We start from the raw sequence: 21,943 nt of genomic DNA on the forward strand, positions 1-21,943 counted from the left end.
TTCTAGTCAGTTAAATTTATTTTTATAAATGTATACATCCCGAGTAAATCCTAATTTCAACAATATATATATATATATATATATATATGGCGCCCAACCCCCGAGTTCCGGGCTGGTAGGCCGGTTCTTTATGAACCTCACTTTAATTATTCAAAATCACGAAATGAAAATAAAATATTTACTATATAATCAGTCATGATATGCGCGTTATGCTAATTTCAGTATTGAATACTAACACATACTGTTCTAATGGCCGATAATGAGTTTGATTGTTGTAATCCTGAAACGATAAAATTGTTGTTTCATGAAGGCAAACAGATTGTTGGACGTTTCAAAACAATGAAGACGTGATATAAAAATTTGACAAATTTTGTTTCAAATTTCGGCTATCTTTAGGCCTTCGGCTTAACAAACTGTTGTCTCATGAAGGCAAACACATTGTTGGTCGTTTCAAAACGTGACATAAAACTGTTTCAAATTTCAGCTTATCTTTATATATATATATATATATATATATGTAGAAAGTATTTTACCTTGGGTATATTAAATGTTAAAAATACCAAGCAATTTTAAACCTGGTTTTACTCCATTTCCCAAGTAAACAAACAGACAAACAAGTCAAGTTTGCGCCTGCAAGTGATGCAAGTCTAGCTGATCCTATAGGTAGTGCAAGACCAAGGCAACTCGTGGTAAAGGTGGCATAAGCTCCAATCACCAATCTTAATATTTACCCTTAATGCCAAAACACATCTCCAGGAATTAGTTAAAGAGATCATGAGAAGAATTTAGGCTGGAAAAACGGATATAAAAAGCGAGGAACGCTGGAAAAGAGAGAGCATTAGAGATTTATTATAGAGGGATTGGCATTAGGTTGGAATCGGAGCATTCGGCATTCGAAAATCACAGTGCGATAATAGCGAGTCGGCAAGTCACTCAAGCAGCTAAATAAAGTCTACTAGTCGAGAAGCGGTTAGCTTATAAGTTTCGGAATAACAAATAAAGCTACGGAAGATAGCTAAGTGATACGGATAGACTAGCGATTACTTGAGTTGAGATTTAATTTCAGGGCCAACCTTTCAAGGACACACGGAAACTTGAAGCATAGCACGAAGTAACTAGAGAATAATTAGAGGCAACAGAGTTGTGTTTAATGATAGCAGTGTCAAGAATTATAGTACCTAAAGGATTAAATTGAATGCCGGAGGAATGAACAACTGTGCATATAAAACCTCAAGTTAAGGAATTATTGTATGTTGCCTTATTTCATGACTAATCAGTAGTACTTTATGCAACAACGTTTGTTTATGTGTGTAGTGACCGACGATTAATTCAATTATTGCTTAGAAGATTTATTTTAATGAGTGCCGTATACTGTTTAAGTGTTTACAGTTATAAAAAATGTTTGTGTGTAAGTTAAAGAAGAAAAAAGATTATCGGTAAGATTATTCCAACCTTTAATAATTCTATACAGAGAAGTGTGTGTTTCATCCTAGAAATTCCCTATACTAACAGTAACTGTTGCGGAGAATTAACTGAAGTGTAAAATTAAAAGTGTTTGTAAAGAGGTGTTACTGAAATTTTTATTGTATTTAAAACTTAAAGAACTATGAGATATTAATGTGAATGATCATTAAGGAACTTTATTAAATAGCTAAAAGGAACTGTGAGAAGACTGTATTACAGATAACAGAATTACCATTGTCTGCGTTTGCATGACTTTATTATCAGAAAGGCTGAAGTGTTTATAATAACTTATTTAGTATTTTGATCTTAAGTGTATAATTTGTGATTTTAAAATTAAATGTTTGTTTTTGTTTATCTAAAGTTGTATTTTGCCTGAATCTCTTTTACTGCACCATTCATAAAATATTCGAACCAAAGCGGGTGAATTAAGTTAGTTAAATATACTCGGCCAGTATATATATTAAGGAGAAATAGTTGAGGGTTGATTTATCTTCAATTTTTGAACTAATTCAGATATAGAGTGGCGCAGTCTATAAATATAAATTTTCTCTATATTTGTATTAGAAATCAACTAACAACTATTTTTTTAGGTTAAGAACATCGTGATAACTAAATGTCGGATCCAAAGTACAGATTAAGAAGTAGCATCCAACAAAATACACACACACACACACACACACACACACACACACACACACACACACACACACACACACACACACACACACACACACACACACACACACACACACACACACACACACACACACACACACACACACACACACACACACACACACACACACACACACACACACACACACACACACACACACACACACACACACACACACACACACACACACACACACACACACACACACACACACACACACACACACACACACACACACACACACACACACACACACACACACACACACACACACACACACACACACACACACACACACACACACACACACACACACACACACACACACACACACACACACACACACACACACACACACACACACACACACACACACACACACACACACACACACACACACACACACACACACACACACACACACACACACACACACACACACACACACACACACACACACACACACACACACACACACACACACACACACACACACACACACACACACACACACACACACACACACACACACACACACACACACACACACACACACACACACACACACACACACACACACACACACACACACACACACACACACACACACACACACACACACACACACACACACACACACACACACACACACACACACACACACACACACACACACACACACACACACACACACACACACACACACACACACACACACACACACACACACACACACACACACACACACACACACACACACACACACACACACACACACACACACACACACACACACACACACACACACACACACACACACACACACACACACACACACACACACACACACACACACACACACACACACACACACACACACACACACACACACACACACACACACACACACACACACACACACACACACACACACACACACACACATTAATTTTATTAATGTCATAGACGAAATGCGCCACACAATAGCAGATTATGTTTCTTTGAGGTCCTAGGCGCAATTTTGTTAATATTAAAAAGACAATAAAATCCTTAAATAATAACAAGTTTTTTCTTTATTTATAATTATATATTTAATTTGTCTAGTTGGTATTACAACTTACAAATGTTACCTTTCATGCTTTTAAATCTGCAAATTGATCAATAATGTTTACACCCAAGGTAAAATACTTTCTACATTTATATCTCCTCCAGAGATTTTTACTTAATAAGGTTAAAACACCTTATGGCAACTTGTTCTGGTAAAATACTTATAAGCTCTGTATTACTAAATCTTGGTATTTCTAGCCTAGCTCCCACTGATGAGACCTCAATAAAGGTCGAAACCGGTCTGGGTAGTGGCCTCTTACCTTTAATACAAAACATCATGCATCCCCTTCTTGGAGATGTGTTTTGGCATTAAGGGTAAATATTAAGATTAGTGATTGGAGCTTATGCCACCTTTACCACGAGTTGCCTTGGTCTTGCACTACCTGTAGGATCAGCTAGACTTGCATCACTTGCAGGCGCAAACTTGTTTGTCTGTTTGTTTACTTGGGAAATGGAGTAAAACCAGGTTTAAAATTGCTTGGTATTTTTAACACACACACACACACACACACACACACACACACACATACACACACACATATATATATATAATTTTATGTACTTATTTATAAATGTGTGTCATTATTAGGATATACAGTGCAAAGGTTACTGACCCTGCTCTATGGACTTTTGCAGAATTTCACTTAACATAGTGAATTCGGCATGCAAAATTCGAAATATATTTGCACACACTTACACACATTTCTGATATTTGTGGGTGGATGTGCGCGAGCACCTCTCTCTCTCTCTCTCTCTCACACACACACACACACACACACACACATTAATTTTATTAATGTCATGGACGAAATGCGCCACACAATAGCAGATTATGTTTCTTTGAGGTCCTAGGCGCAATTTTGTTAATATTAAAAAGACAATAAAATCCTTAAATAATAACAAGTTTTGTCTTTATTTATAATTATATATTTAATTTGTCTAGTTGGTATTACAACTTACAAATGTTACCTTTCATGCTTTTAAATCTGCAAATTGATCGATAATGTTATCATTATTTAACATATTAACTATATAATTTTCTATGAACATTATAGATAAATCATATAAATGAGTCTGCCCTAAACTATTTCTTAAATATTTATTTTATTTTATTTTTTTTAAGACCGAAAAAGAACGTTCGCCACTGGCATTGCTTATTTTATTGGTGAAGTAAAAAAAAAATTAAGATTGTCTGCAAGTTTTTTTAGAGGCATATTATCTTTTTGCTATGTAATTTTTGAGGGCCCTTGAGACGACGAGGCCCTAGACGAGCGCCTATTGAGTAATCCGCCACTGGCGCCACACGCTAAATCATCCTCAATTGCGATGGCATGTGGTGATGTCATCATGTTCATTAGCACACTGATTTTTATTACCATATTATTTTTTCTTTTTATATTTGATTTTTTTTTTAGCCGAACAACTTGGCAGTCAAAACCGTTTGCATCGCACAATCATATTTAGTGAGAAAACCAAACAAAAAACATGAATATAAACCAGTTTAGATGTGAAGTTCGAGCGCAGTGACCTCAGTTTAAGTCTATCTATAGTCTTTATACTGCATAACACGTATTTAATCTCCATAGATTTATCTCACTACAGATGAGGGACATAAAAGAAAAGTGTCTCGGACTTGGAGATCAGTCTATTTTATTATTGTTTGCATCCGTGAAGTTAGACGCCTCATTGCGGCAGGCCTGCGCTAGGCTACGACGTGTATTACATCACTGCTTAAACTTTCACTATTCACGAGTTACTGCTCACTCCAGGGCTGGATGGGTGTGCGAACTGTGCGGTGGCACAGGGCCCCAAAATCATCGCAATTTTTTGTTTTTTATGTTATACAAAAAATATATACATTATTTACTGCCTCAACTTCACGTTGGGACATATTGAAGAAATTTGTTAAACAATTAACTCCAAAACCGTTATGTGATACAAGATGGGATTGTAAAATAGAATCAGTTAGAGCTGTACGTTTTCAAATTCTAGAATTTTTATATGCACTAAAAGAATTATCTAAAACTGCATCAGATAATACTATCAAAGTAGAAGTGGTTTCAATATATGAACAAATAGATTCATTTGAGTTTATACTAAGCCTTGTAATTTGGTATGAGCTTTTGTCAAAAGTTAATTTAGTAAATAAAGTATTACAAAATGCAAAAATTCCGATAGACGTAGCAACTAAGCATGTTAAAGAGTTAGTGCAGTACTTTGAAGAGCAGAGAATATCAGGATTTGATAGCTGTTTTGGGATTGCTAAAGAACTGTCAAATCTATTAGAAATAGAAATTAAATTTAAAGAAAGTCGAGTACGTCGAAGAAAAGTATTTTTTCTTCGACGAAAACTGAATTAAAATTTTGCTGCAAACAGCTGTATCAAAAATTAAATACACATATTGATGAATCTGAATTTTACAATGAATTAATTATTTTTAGAAATATTGTTCCCGAAGATGCACCTATTAATATTTTAAAATTCATAATTGCAAATAATTTGTCGGATATTTATCCAAATATTACTACGACATTGAAAATATTATTGACTAGTCCAGTTACGGTTGCATCAGCAGAAAGGTAATTTTCCAAATTAAATTTAATAAAAACCTATTTGCGATCTTCTATGTCTCAAGAACGTTTGTCGTCCTTGGCCATAATATCTATAGAGCATGAAATTGCAAAAAAAAATTGAATTTTGATAGCGTTATAAATGATTTGATTGATAAGCACATTAGGTTAAATAAAATTTAATATATTAAGATTTCTTTTAAATCTTATAAGTTGTTATACATATATTTCATTCTTTATAGTAAAAATTGATATTTTTTTCATATTTTTATATTATTAAATAAATCATTGTTCTGGCGTATTTATATGATGATGTGTACTTACATAATAAAATGATATATCATGTAAATACAAACACATTTATTTTTTAACTAATTTTTTCCCTTTACTTAAATTTATACTAAAGAGCATACTTGTTTATTTATGTGCATAAATATTTTTCATATTTGATTTAATTAATTAATTAACAAGATATTATTCCATTTAAAATTTCCATAAATGTCACTAACTTTCAGGGGCCCCCGTTTTCCATTTCGCACAGGGTCCCGCAAAATGTAGAAACGGGCCTGGTTCACTCCCTTCGCCTTCCAGCAATATGATCCCTATCTTTTAGAAAATCTCCCCCAGTGTCCAATCCAACAAACAGCTTTCAACAACTTATTGGTTTTAATCATATACTGGTCATCTACTTTCGTAGCTCAGTCGGTAATGACGATACTCTTGCTGAAAGACGTGAGTTCGATTCCGATTATGGTGCGAAGAATCTTTATGAAGGTGAGATAACCACTCTCTCACATGGAGGTAGTATGGTTCCCCCCTCCCAGAAACATAGAGTTTGCATTCTCCAAAACACGCAAATAGCGAAAAAAAAAAAAAAAAAACAAGCAGTTAACAAACATTTCAGCTTTAACTGCTTCAGTCGTAATTCCAAACAATCCAACCCAGCCTAAAGTTTAAAACCACGTTTAGATATGTACATTAAATTAGATGCCTTCACTCGTTTTTCCAGGTTTCAAGTCTATTCCGAAAGAATGGTTCGTAGTAGCATTTGTAATAATCGTCCCCAACTGAAGATCTCCCTGCAGTCTATTTCCGATATCCTTGGCATAAATATTAGCAAGTCATGCCCCCAATACCGAGTCCCGTAGAACGCCATCTGCAATTGTCCGCCTTCTTGATGCTGCTTTTTTCGATTTAGATATTTCAAAGGAAAGTTTATGACATTTTCAAATGGATTACACGATTTTATGAATTATTCCCTTTCTTCTTCTTCTTCTGCAGCTTCTCCCACTTAAGTGGGGTCACTGTTTGTTATGAGTCTCCTCCACACCTTCCTGTCTTGGGCTGTCACCACATCCAAGTTCTTCATCTTCAAGTCCTCTTCTACCAGCTCCCTCCATCTCTTCTTTGGCCGCCCACGCTTCCGCCTTCCTTGCACATCCATCTGCATGACCCTTCTTCCCACATATTCATCCTCCCTCCTCATCACATGACCAAACCATCTCAACCTTGCCTCCTGTATTTTCGCTCCTAAGTTCGTAACTTTCACTGTTCCCCTGACATAGTCATTTCTCAGATGATCCTTTCTGGTCACACCGCACATCCACCTAAGCATTCTCATCTCTGCTACTTCCATCCTGCTAATGTTATTTTTCCTCAGGGCCACAGTTTCTATAGCATATGTCATAGCTGGCCTCACTACTCTCCTATAAATTTTGCCTTTCAGATTGATCGGCACCCTCTTATCGCATAACACTCCAGACATCTCCCTCCAGTTCCTCCAACCTGCTTGTATCCTGCATCCCACTTCCTTCTCACCTCCTCCATCTTCTTCCACTGTCGAACCTAAGTATCTAAAGTCTCTCACCTTCCTGATGACATTTCCTTCCAGCTCCAGGTCTGTCTCCTGGCCACCACCCACTGCGCAACACATATACTCTGTCTTACTTCTGCTCAGTCTCATACCTCTCTCTTCCAGTACTTTTCTCCATCTTTCCAGTTTAGTTTCCGCTTCTTCTCTTGAATCTACACACAGCAAGATGTCATCTGCATACAACATTGTCCAAGGTGCATCTTCTCTCACCTCCTCTGTTACCACCTCCATCACAATATTAAACAGAAACGGACTTAATGCTGACCCTTGATGCAAGCCAACTGTTACTTGAAAACTTTCTGTCTGTCCCAAACAGGTCCGAACACTTGTCTTCACATTTCTGTACATTTCCTGCACCAACCTGACATATTTCTCCGGCACCTTCTTCTCCCTCAGACACCTCCAGACTTCTTGCCTTGGCACTCTATCGTATGCTTTCTCCAGATCAATAAATACCAGATGCAGCTCCCTTTGTTTCTCTCGATATTTTTCCATCATCTGTCGTAACCCAAAGATAGCATCTGTTGTTGATCTACCAGGCATGAAGCCAAATTGTTCCTTTGCAATCTCCACCTCCTCCCTCAGTCTACCATCAAGAACCCTTTCTAGGATCTTCATTGTGTGGGACATTAACTTTATTCCTCTGTAATTTTTACAGTCTTGTGCATCCCCTTTACCCTTGTAGATGGGAGCAAGAGTACTCTCCCTCCATTCCTCGGGTATATTTTCCTGTTGGCAAACTTTCATGAACAGGTCCCACAGCAGGTCAATTCCCTCTCCCCCCAGTGCCTTCCATGCCTCCACTGGAATTCTGTCGGGGCCCACCGCTTTTCCATTCCTCATCCTCTTCATGGCCTCCATCACTTCCATTCTACTGATGTTCTGCACCATCCCCTCAGAAGGCTGCCCATCTCCTTTGTGAGTCCTTGCATTTTCCTCATTCAGAAGTCCCTCAAAGTATATTTTCCATCTGTTTCTTATGTCCACATCCCTCCATAATACTCTTCCTTCAGCATCTTTGATCTGCCTCACATGTAAGATGTCCTTAGCTGCTTTATTTCCACATTTCGCTAGTTGGTAAATTTTTCTCTGTCCTTCCTTTGTTTCTAATTGATCATACAGATCTTGATATGCCATGGCCTTCGCCTGTGCCACAACTCTCTTGGCTTCTTGCTTTCTCTCTTTGTACACCTCTCTGTCCTCTTCCACTCTTGACTCATCCCACTTCTGCTTTGCCTTCCTCTTAGCTGTCACTGCCACTTGTACATCATTATTCCACCACCAACCCTCCTTCTGCTCTCTAATCTTTCCAGATGTCTCACCAAGCACCTCGATTGCACAGCTCAGGATTACTTTTGAATTATGTTTCCACCAATCTTGTACACTTTCCAGTCCATCCGAAATCCTCTCTAACACTCTCTCCCTAAAACGATTCCTCACACTCTCTTCTTTTAAGCGAAACCACTTAATTCTCTTCATCCCATGGCAACCAGAAGTTCTTATCTTCGATCTTATTTTAAAGTCTGCGCACAGCAGTCGGTGTTGTTGTGCTACTTGATCTGTTGGAATTACCTTACAATTTGTCACAACCTTAAGATGTTTTCTTCTAGTCAAAATGTAGTCAATTTGTGAGCTGTTGTTACCACTTCTAAATGTTATCAAATGTTCTTTCCTCTTGAAGAAAAACGAGTTCACAATTGCCAGATCAAATGCTACTGCAAAGTCCACAACCCTCTCTCCTTCCTGGTTCATCATTCCCACTCCGTGGCCACCATGCACCCTTTCACAGTCTCTATTCTGTCTTCCTATGTGCCCGTTCAAGTCTCCTCCGACAATCACCATCTCATTTTCTTCCAATTCCCTCATTTCTTCATCTAACACGTTCCAGAACTCATCTTTTTCCTCTGCTGTACAGCCAACTTGCGGGGCATATACACATAATACGACCACCCGCTTTTCTCCAAGACCCAATTTCATTCGCATGATCCTGTCGTTCCTTCTACCCACGTCCAGTACTTCACCCTTCATTCTGCCACACACCACAATTCCTACACCATTTCTTCCCTCGTTATTCGCTCCAGAGTAGAACAATTTATATCCATCTCCCAGTTCCTTTGCCTTTCCCCCTTTCCACCTTGTCTCCTGCACACATAAAATGTCCAACTCCTCTTCCTCATCATGTCTGCCACCTCTCTTCCCCTTCTAGTCATGCTTCCAACATTCAGTGTTCCCACTCGCAACATCCTCTCCACCTGCTGGGCTCGCTTCTTTAACCGCACCCGCCCTTGATGCGGTAGCCCTCGTCCACTTCTCACAGCTGTAGGGCGATGTGGCTGCGCGTCGCTTAAGGGGTACGCCCTAGCCCTTATATCATTTTCTCTTCGACTCATAATCATAGTTTGAGTTGGCACTGAAGTTTTACGACCGGATGCCCTTCCTGACATCAACCCTCGCATTTATCCGGGCTTGGGACCGGCACCTATTGAGGCTAGCTTGCCTCCTTCGGTGGCTGCATAAGACGAAATGACTTAGCAAGATAGGAAAGACTCACCCCTAGCCCTCGAATACTCTAATAGCATCAGGGGGAAGGAGCAAGGAGAGGAGAAAGAAGCAAAGAAATAAGAGGAGGGACCAGTCTACAGAATAATATAACAGATATATATTACATGAAGTAAGGCATGGTCCAGCATCATGTACATCGGGTTTGCCATGCCCGTACTCACTAAAGTGAGCCCTTGAGAAAATGAATTATTTTAAATGAATGAATGAATTATTCCCTTTCAAGAACTTAATTCTCGTTTGAATTGGCCATCGACTTCGTCACCAGTAGAGTAATGGTCATTTTTTAATTGTTGAAATTAAATGTTCATGTTTCTTCCTAATCGTCATCATTTATAGAATAAATTTGGAAGGCGGAAACAGAAAGCCACTGCTAGAAATTGTTTCTTTTTCTATGTGATTTCTTTGTAATAACAAGATATAGTTAAACTTATTCTCCTTAACCTCACAAAATATCACATTCTGGCACCCTTCCTTCGACTGTAAAAGGATTAGGTAAGGCAAGGATTTTCCTCCGTCACCTATATATTCGACACTTTAATTGCTGAACAAGCATAATTTTCTCGATTATATCTGCTCTTAGAATGTGATTATTAGTAATAATATTTAATTACTATGATTTTTTATTTTAATTATGATTTTGTAAATCAGTATTTCTTTGAAATTTCTCCAGCCTTCAGTTTCAAAGAAACACTGATTTACAATAAATAAATAAACAGTAATTAAATATAATTCTTACTAGTAATCGCATTCTAACAGAGATAATCGAAAAAATTATTCTCGTTCAGCATTTAAAGTATCGAATATATAGGTGATTGAGGAAAATCCTCCTCATCATCAAATTCCTGCCATGTACCCTCAATGGGGGTGTACAGGATATGAATACAGGAGGAAAATCCTTGCCTTACCTAATCCTTTTACAGTCGAAAGAAGGCTGCCAGAATGTGATATTTTGTGAGGGTGAGGGAGAATGAGTATAACTATATCTTGTTATTACAAAGAAATCAAAACAATTTTAAGAAAAATATTGAATTTTTCACATTAGATACTCAGCACACCTAAAGGTTTTAAAATCTCAAACATTTATATTAAAAAAAAAAACGATAACTGTTGAATACAAAGGAATAAGTGTTGTCTTCTGTTATGATTTCGAAATATGATAGTATGAATATGATTTGTAATTACTGAAATTCAAAATGTGATAGTGCAAATATTATTTTAATTACTGAAATTATAAAAACAAATTTATACGAATCTTTTAATAGTAAAAAGTTTGATATTATAACTTAAGTAACTTCACGGAATTGATAAAATTATTTCATTGTGTAGGAGGCACTTCTCAAAATGAATTGTTTATTAATAAGATTTGGAATAAAGAAAGAAAGCAATAAGGAACCACATTCACTTTATGCAATAAATTTCATGTCTCAAGTAGTAAACAATGTTAAATGGAAATCAGTGAATAGAAAAAAAAAATTCTTTAGGCTTAAGTTTGTTTCGTTGTCTTTCTTATCTCACATTTTTGTAGATGAATTCTCCTGGTTTTGATATACAGGGATAAGTAAGAACCAGGTAGCAGTTGTGTATCAAAGTACATGCTTCACCTTATCTTGTAGGGCAAGCACCTAGTATCGTCACGTGACACCGATGGAATGAATAGTGGTACCGGCATGTTCGGAAATTCGTCTCTCATCATATTCCTGTAAGTAATTTCATTTTCATTCTTGTGTTTTCTTTTTATCATCACTATCTATGCAACCGATAAAGCAAATTTCGTACTCTTTTAAAAGGTGGTGTTTACTAAAAGAAAGACCGCCCCCTGTTGGAAGTTCGCTTTGATTGTTTTAGATTGGAAAATAGTTACTTTAGATTTCGCAGTTAAACAAAAAAGGATTGATTTTTCTTGCATAGTGAGACATGTGGAGTTTCCGTAATTAAACATTCACACGTGTGCCCACAGTAGAAAATAAATATTTATTTTACAAATTTTCGTGTATCGTAAGACATCATCAGTGAGAGTGATGAACAACGGTAAGGAATTTGAACAATATAACGGCGTATGTAACAAATTTGAATCACGGTGTACCAGAGTTGCACGTTTGTTGAGTTAAAATTATAGGGCTGAAATTATAATTAATTAAATTATTATAATACAATATATTTAACAGAATTGAGTATAACAATTTCCGAAACTTTTGGGATGGAAGGTAGTCGTTACGATTAAGGTTTGATCTATTAAATAGAGCTTCAATACTTTTTTTTTTTTTTGAATAGCCTTTCATATCTATTCCATGTTTTCAATTCCATGCTGTGCCATGACCTGTTTGTGCGATTTGATGAGCCGGATGTTCAGAAATGCATTTATAAACTGATCATCTTGTTTGCCAGTGGTATGACAGATTGCATGAATAGAGGACTTGGTATACTCTCTGGTCACTAAGGATTTTATGACGTCCAAATCTTCGGTGACCAAAGCATACAGGATTTATTCTTCCAAAGGGAAGAATAAATCCTGTAAACAGGAATCAGAAATCATCAAGCAAACAGCTCTACGAAATGGATTAAACCCAATAACAAGGAAAAAATAGTTAACATCACTTTAAGACAACATCCAAAAGAAAATGTAGAACTCCACAGGACTCCCACACCTTACATCAAAGGCACCTCTGAACAAGTAGCAAAGATTATTAAAAAAAAAAAATACCAGCTTATCGCTACCTTCAAACCCATTAACCAAATTCATAATCTGTTACCCTCTCCAAAAGACAATTTGTCATCAATGATGCTATACTTGGAGTATACCAAGTCCCATGTTCATGCAATCTGTCACACTACGGACAAACAGGAAGATCAGTCTATAATCGTATTTCTGAACATCAAGACTACATCCAGTTCATCAAACCGCACAAATTGAACTTGGCACAGCATGAAAATGAAAACGCAGACCATAGGATCTAATGGGAAAACACAAAGCTTTTACACAGATCTATGTACAAATAAAAGGCTATTCAAAGAAAGTACCGAAGCTCTACTTCATAGACCAAACCTTAATCAAAACGACTTTCTTACCATCCCCAAAGTTTGGGAAACTGTTATACACAATTCTGTTAAATAACGTGTATTCTGTTAATTAATTTAATTACCATTTCAGCCAAATAACAATCGCGCAACTACTTGCACAGAGGATTCAAATTTGGCACATGCGCTGTACTGATATATTGTTCAAATTCCTTACCGTGTTCTTCACTCTCATTAATCATGCCTTATGATATGTAAGACGAAATATTGATAAAATGAATGCACATAGTGGCCAATGAATTAGAAATTTTTATTTAATGCCGTGTTTCCGTATAGGCATGCGACTACTAATTCCGATGCTCTTCAATTCCCTTCGCATAGTTTGGGAACAGTCTTCATTAAATGCTTTGGTCAATTGCAGCACACAGGAAGTTCTGTTTGTCCGTACAAACAACGGCAACGGCGATGTCGTTTCTGACAGAACATCTTAGGTCCACAGTTACGCCTCTTAGACGAGAAATGTGGGTTATTTTTCCGCGATTACACATCCGGGATATCTCACCTTTTAAGAAACCAGACAGCTCTGTTATTTTTAAAATCGTGGCTCCAGTCAGACGGGCATCTACAATAAGCCTTTAATCGAACTTCAAGAGATCCTTTTTTTTTTTTTTTTTTTTTTTATTCTAATCAACACTATTAACGATTACTGACCAGCAGCATTCTTAAATAGTTGCCTAGAACACATTACCAAGTATTTTGTAAATAAACTGTGTGAGTGAAGTTTACGTATATCTGCATGAAGGTTTCCAATTCAGTGGCCGGTATGTGTATTATTTTCTACTGCGGCATATGTGTGAATGTTTAAGCGGGAATTCAAATCGTATAATAATATCATGTCCATATGGTATATGATTGATTTCTGCAAGCATCTTGCGGGAGAACTAAGAAATGGGAACCGAATGGACAAAGGAGAATATAACAAATCTCTTTATATGTTTGGCACAACAAATGATAAGGACAAGAAGGGAATAGAAACTGTTCAAAACCCGAAGTAAACAACTTAAATGGCTTCATACAGAGGAACAAATAGCTTAAAGTTTTAAGTCTGCAGTTAGAACTGAAGGATACAAATTCAGATGTGCAGTAGAGTTTATCATCGCTGAGGTTGTTAATAATTTATATGAACTACATTATGGGAAGTAATATTGTACCTGATGTCCAGATAAGGAATTATTAAGTTCAAACTTATATTATTCAAATAATATCCGTCTGTTTTGAAAATACATCAACGATTGCTGAACATGTTGGTGGGAAACTTCAAGAGTTGCAAAACTTTCTGTATAACCAACCTAGCCATCCACCGACATCGAACCATATCCCACCTTGCCAGTAGGGATATGGTCCGATGCGCTGCTTAAAGCATTTCATATTATAAATTAATTTATCGTTATGTGCACCTTTTGATATATGCAATAGGTATGTTTTTAATTAAGAATCCTTATTCAATATTATTAGTATCTGAAAATGTCCATTTTTACCTTTCTTAAGGTGTACAGTTTTGGCTGTAGTAGGTACGCTTCTTGGTACCCAATCTCGCCAATCAATGGTACAGAGCAATGTTAGATTATACGAATATATTTCTGAGGTGTTTTTTTTTTTTTCGCTCGTGGCAAATACTTTTTAAGGAAAAACGATTTATCTGGCAAGATTATCTTTCTTCTTTAAATTACATAAGCAATGATTTAGTTAATACTATGAAGTAAACCTCCATGTTTTGTAAGAAACATGTACCGAGAGACAGACAAAGAAAGGAAATGCTGATTACATCCTCTGTATATAAAATATAATCAAACTACTGTGAGAAAAAGCATACAACGTCTCCATCAACATATGGAAGAGAAATAAAGTACTTCATGCATACTCTTTCCTTTAGTTAATATAGGTGCAAGATGATCAACAGGATTTTGCAAACTCTTTCCCAAGACATTGACAACTAAACAAGAGTTGAAAGGACAGTCATTATTCCTTACATTCTTCTCTCTCTCTCTCTCTCTCATTGCAAATAAGAACCAAGACACTATCCTGCACCAATTTGGTTTTCATTCATCAAAATCACACTTATTCATTCATCACACTTATAGACCTTGGCTATGACATTGATCTTATTGCAGAACGAGACAATACCAGCTGACATAATTGCTTAAACGCGTTCGTTAAATATTTATTCTTATGCAAAATAAGCACGCTCCTGATGAAGTGTACCTGTTGGCACACGAAACTACTGGAGCATTTGTAAGTTTAATAAAGTATTGGTTCCTGCAGTCATTTTACTGGAACTTTGAGGAACTCTTTACAATCAAATAAATTAATTTTCATGTTCAAATTTCCGTACCTGTTGCTATGATGGATGTTGAAGTTCATGAAAGTAAACTACGTGGACGCTGGAATACAAATTTTTTTATGGCCAATTACTGCATCCTCATCGATCAAAGGATTTTTGATTAGAAGAACTTTTCAAGGAATCAGCTTCTCACTCAGAATTTATATTTTGCTATGATAAATTTTAAATTTTCCAAGTTTATTAAACTAGTATTTTAATAACTAATGTTCGAATAATAGTAGGCTATATTCAAGAACATGATAAAAATGTTAATTATCATTTTACGCCACCAGCATGTGTATTAGTGCTGTGCATTATTATAACACGGAAACTCTGATTTTTTAATCCTACATCTCAAGAAAATCGACAAGAGATCTTGAGAGCGGCAATTGTTTCCCATATTCTTTTCACCGGATGTCGTTTAAGGTATGTCTGATTGGCGGAGATTGACTTCCTCCTCAACCACCAAAAATTAGAACTAAAACGGCCTCGCCTACTCCATTTATTTATTATTATGATTATTGTTATTATTATTATTATTAGTAGTAGTAGTATTAGCATTTCCTCTTATTGTTTTCTCCATAATGTAGAAACTTATTTATTCAAAATCTGTTTCAAAATTACTATTTTTCTATAAGGAATTTGAATACTATGTGATGACATGAAAGATAGAGACTTGTGTATAAAACATAAGGAAAATCATTAAAAAACACTAGAAAAACTTACATAAAAAATTAACAACAGGCTTTTCGGTCATGTCTTATAACCTAAACATATCGAAGTAACTACTGTTAAAAAAGAGAATAGAATAGCAATTAAAAACAAGCTGGTTTGAATTGTTTGGGCTGACTATTTTGCTAGAGGAAAACCCCGAGTTTCTGAGAGGAAAAACACTTCGAGTCCTGTATTAGATTTACGGCATGATTTCTGAAAGTTACAGGTAGAGTACAGGCAAAAATGTATCAGTATAATGAAAGCATAAGAAAAATGAAAGTATAAGAAGCAAAAGTCATTGCAGGAAAACACGTTTGGGTTTGATAATAGCAGTGTAGACACTGTTGCGCAGATGTATTAATAAGAGAAGACCGTGACGTTAAACTAAGTGATGAAATACTTAACATCCCACTGGATAATGTTCACAGCACCGTTTTTGACTCTTGAGTTTATGTATAGTGTATCTCTGTTTATGTATAGTGCATCTCTGTTTATGTATAGTGTATCTCTGTTTATCAGAGATACATCTGAAAAGTGTATCTCTGATAAACAGAGATACACCTGAAAGGTTTAGGACCACATGAATAGTATCGCATGCTTGTATTATATCACTTTACAGTCCAAATCTTGCCTCCAGTAATTTCCATCTCCATGGACCGACCATTAACTAGATCGTTTACTAGATAAAGAAACTGGACATCATTTTATATAAAAGATGGGACAGGTCTTGCCATTTTTTTAAAATCTGAACGATGTCATGAAATATTTCTCCTTTGAGTGCCAAGTTGAATTTTGTAAATAAAAAAAATTGCAGTATTCTAGATCTTGGGAATAAGGAGGGTGTAGAATAATTTTTTTATCTTTGGACCAAATTCCTGCGCAGACAAAGCGGGGATTTGGTTTAGACTTCTTTGCTTGTTTTCAATAGATGCAACTGTTGTGATATACCTAGTATTTAATCTGTTGTGTTCCTCGATTAATTAACATGAACCTTCACTGTCTTTCGGAACTAAGAAAATTATCTGAAAGCAAGTTTCACAATCGAAGGTTCCTCTGGAAGAAATTCTAAATACGAAGCAGAACACTTGATATACAAGCGCTGTTCTCTGAAGGCTGTCATTTATGGTGCGGAAATCTCTAAGAGCACAGCATGCATCGCGTTAAATTTGCAGGCTATTTCTTATCATAACGCAAACTAGTACTTTTAAATAAATGGATAAATTCACCAACAGACGACGATGACACTATTAAGTTAGATAGCGTCATCATCTAACGGTCAGTCAGGAAATTTGATCATACCTCTTAGAAAAGAAAATGAGTAGGCAAAAAAACAGAACTTGAAGATATTTCAACACTGAGTACTTTTTATAATATTTGTCTTATAGTTGGAAAAAACCGAATCCTTGAGTTCGAATTCCGTCTAAGAAGCCAGAACGTTTATAACGATTTTTCGACTGAAAATGAGTAAGTTTCATACAAAGGTGGTAGGCTTTTTTCTCTCCCACACAACACGAACTGACCGGAGAACACACAATTAACAGACGCAACTATCGTTGCTTCGGCCGTAATTACAACCAAATCAAACTATATTGTTGATGATAGCTGATGAGCTCCAGCCAAGGAGAATAGAAGTTGAATTGCAGGATAGAGAAAAGAGCACATTTGAGGCCATTTGGTGTGAGATTGTGGCTAGCAGAACTAAATATACAATTGGGTGCTGCTATAGACCAGGTGATGGAAAAGATGGTGGTGACAGTATTATGCACAAGCAAATAGAAGAAATGGGTGGAAGGAGGGTGATTATTATGGGAGATTTCAACTATGGTCGCATTGATTGGAGTGAGGAGAGGACACACGGGAGGAAGGAACTGGATTTTATGCGGTTATTAAGGGATAGCTATCTGCGACAGCATGTAATGGAAAATACTAGGGGTCAGAGAGTGCTTGACCTAGTAATTACATCTGAGGATTTGGCTGTAACAAATATGACCACATTGCCACCAATCGGTGAGAGTGATCATAGGGTCTTAACTTGGGAGGTGGCTAAAGGTGTAGAATTTTCAATTAAGACAGGGTACATGTGGAATTATCGGGCTGGAAAGTATGACAAGCTTAGGAGTTTGATTGGTTCAGTGCCATGGCATGTACAACTGCAAGGACTAGAAGTTGATAGTGCATGGGAGGTAGTTAAGAAGTGCTTGCATGAAGCAATGGCTGACTGTATACCTAGAGTCCGAATAATAAATCAAGTAGGGGTTAAATGGATGAATAACACCATTAAGCTTGAGTTGCAAAAAAAGAAACAACTATGGAGGGAATTTAAGGAGAAGGGTGACCGGCAGGCACATGAACGGTATAAAGCGCAGGCCAGAAGGGTGACGAGTGTGGTAAGAAAAGCAAAAAAGGATTACGAAAGAACATTGGCCATGCAGGCTAAAGAGAATCCTAAACAGTTTTTTAGATATGTAGCAAGTAAAAGGGAAAATGTACATGGCAGATTGATTTTAAAGAATGCCGATGGTAGGGAGGTAACTGAATCAGTTGAGATAGTTGAGTTACTGAGTGAGCACTTTGCAAAAGTATATCATCCAGGTGGTGACATTGCAGAAACGAATAAACCAGTAGATTATACGGGAATTGTGGTTAATGAAGTGGAGGTGAGTAGTCTATTGCATAACCTCAATGTCAATACATCTGTGGGATTGGATGGTATACCAGCTCGTGTTGTACGAGAAGCAGCTAAAGAATTGTCAGTACCCTTGACCATTTTGTTTAATTTGAGTCTCGGGTCTGGGTTAGTCCCGAGCGGGTGGAAAGAGGGGAAAATAGTTCCACTGCATAAAGGTGGTTCCAAGATTGCTGTTGTAAATTACCGATCGATTAGCATATCAGGAATCATTGTCAAGGTCTTAGAGAAAATAGTCAAGAGGAAAATACAAGATTGGATAGAAGAAAATGGGATACTGTATCGGGGACAGCATGGTTTTGTGAAGGGTAGGTCATGCCTCAGTAACTTGTTCACGTATTATAACACAGTGACGGCTGAACTGGATAAGGGTAATGGGTTTACGGTGATTCTACTGGACCTTGCCAAGGCCTTTGACAGGATTCCACATGGAATTCTAATCAGTAAATTGCAGCATATGGGAATGGACATAGGGTTGGTGAGATGGATAGGAGGGTGGTTGACGGAGAGATATCAGAGAGTGGTTTACTCGGGAGTAGAGTCCACAAGACGGCCTGTGACTAGTGGTGTGCCACAAGGATCTGTTCTTGGACCACTGCTGTTTAATTTGTTCATAAATGATATAGGAAATGATCTGAGAGGAACAGTTCATTTGTTTGCGAATGATGCGAAGTTGGGTAGGACAATAGTGAATGCAGATGACGTCAAACTTTTGCAGGATGATTTGGATAGATTGGAGGTCTGGGCTAAGGAGAATGGATGTCAGTTTAATGTGGCAAAATGTAAGGTTATGCATTTTGGGGTGAAAAGATTGGCGGCAGTTTACTGCATTGGTGGAACCCTGCTCCAGGAAATTGATGAGGCACGAGATTTAGGAGTGTTGGTAGATAAGGAATTGAAATTTAGGGGACACATTGCAAAAGTGACCAAAACAGCTCATCAAATCACTTGGTTGCTGAAGAATACGTTGACAAGCAGGTTATTGTTCCTCTCTATCGAGCCTTGATAAGACCTCATCTAGACTACTGTGCTCAGATTTGATCACCTAGGTTTCTTCTTGATGGGGAGGAGGTGGAGAGGATCCAGAGACGAGTGACCAAGATGATAGCAGGTCTGTGGAATGAACCGTATGAGAACAGGTTGAGGATTTGTGGGTTGCAAAAATTGGTTGATAGGCGGAGGAGGGGAGATATGATTGAGACATTCAAATTACTGAAGGGTTTCTATAAAATTAATTCAGAAGATATTTTTGAGAACAGGGCTGGTTGTGGGAGGACTAGGGGACATCCATGGAAACTGGGCAAAAGCGTGGTTAGTAAAGGTGTTAGAGCTGGGTTCTTTACTTTTAGAGTAGTGAATGAGTGGAATGCGCTCCCTGAGTCTGTGGTGGATGCTGTGACAGTGAATGAGTTTAAGGCGAGGTATGATAGATACTGTATGAATGTCAAATAGTTGTGATGAATATGATTTGGGGCCTCCCTCGATGAGTCTAATGACTCCCTGGAGTTGCCCGTAATAATAGTAATAATAATAATAATAATAATACTATCAGGAATGATCGAGAAGAAATTCACAGCTTTGTTGTTGATAGTACACTAACTTCTCTCTTCACAGACCATGCGCTGCTCAAATACTCCCATCTCTCAATAATATGTACAACTAACTCATTGTCCATTTACTGTACGATTCGTAACCGAAAAATAATAATGCCCTAGTTAAATTTAATGTCTCGAAGAAAATTCACTCTTTCAGATAGGACTGAATTTTGTAAGCTGAGCCTTTCTCTCTCTCTCTCTCGCAAAAAATAATTTTCTCAACCTGATCTTTTTACATAGATCAGTATTGCTTAAATTTTAGATAGCTGGGGACCGTTCCCCCCCCCTTAGTATAATTTCTTGTCCATCCCATATTTATACATGTATGCATGCATATACGAACGTACGTAGTCTGCTGAATTAAAGAAGTAGATTTGTAATGCCAATTAAAATACCTAATGTTTTTTGATAGAATCTGATATCAGTTAGGGCAATAAGTATGTGCATGCTATTTAACTTGAATAAATAACAGTTAAACATTAAAGTCCTTTAATTTTATTATTATTAATTTTTTTATCATTTACCGGTTGTGGGCTGCGCGGCCCAGCATCGGTTCTAGGAAAAAAATTTGATCTTTGGAACAAATTTCTGATCACCGGTTCTTTGGAAAAATACTGATATGGATTATACCCAGGTTCTTAGACAACAAAAAATTTCTCTGAGAGAACAGTTTCCTTCATACAGTTTTCTCAGTATGTTTTAGTTCTTTGTTTTTAATGGTTTTTTTTTAATGAAAATCTCACCCATAAAAGCTGTGAACCTATAGCACATTAAGTTTTAGTACGGTGGATAGGTAGACTAAAAGTTAGATAATCCAGGAACTGCTTCAGGACTTCAGTAGCAGGATGACTGTCTTACACCAGACTATAAAAATCATATAAAAACTCACATTCATGCCATTTATGGAATGGAAATATTAGGGATTCGAACCCATAGTTGTAAAACTGAGTCGCTTATCCAGGAGTGAATATGCAATGAAAAACTTGTTTACCAAAACTTGAGAGACTGGCAAGCTTTCCTAAACAAATTTTTAATTGCATCTTATCTTCGCTTATTCGATGATGCTAACTGCAGAAATGGGAATGCAAGAAGCTCTTCGAATCATCAATTTTCCCTTTAAAATTAGTCGCATGATTGTACTTGCCTTTGCCTGTTTTAATATATTTTTTTTTTTTTGCTATTAATTTTTTTATGTTCCTCCCACTCATGAAAGGTTCTTTGCTAACCTATAGTACATTTTGTACCATGGGTGGACTAAGAATTTTTGAAATCAATTTTATATATTATTTTGTATTTTTAA

General features: G+C 36.9%; 1 protein-coding gene across 1 annotated transcript in view; it reads left to right on the forward strand.

The window, feature by feature from the left end:
• Window positions 1-21,943, forward strand: part of LOC150100916 (uncharacterized) — a 39,216-nt gene that overhangs the window by 925 nt on the left and 16,348 nt on the right. The window contains exon 2 of the mRNA XM_090401078.1: window positions 11,867-11,952. Coding sequence (XP_090257204.1) covers window positions 11,903-11,952 — 50 coding nt within the window. The 5' untranslated portion in view covers window positions 11,867-11,902. The remainder of the gene's footprint in view (window positions 1-11,866; window positions 11,953-21,943) is intronic.

This window comes from Typopeltis vanoorti, chromosome 12 (genome assembly GCF_054136105.1).
Source record: "Typopeltis vanoorti isolate ZY-2024b chromosome 12, IOZ_Tvanoo_1.0, whole genome shotgun sequence".
Lineage (NCBI taxonomy): Eukaryota > Metazoa > Arthropoda > Arachnida > Uropygi > Thelyphonidae > Typopeltis > Typopeltis vanoorti.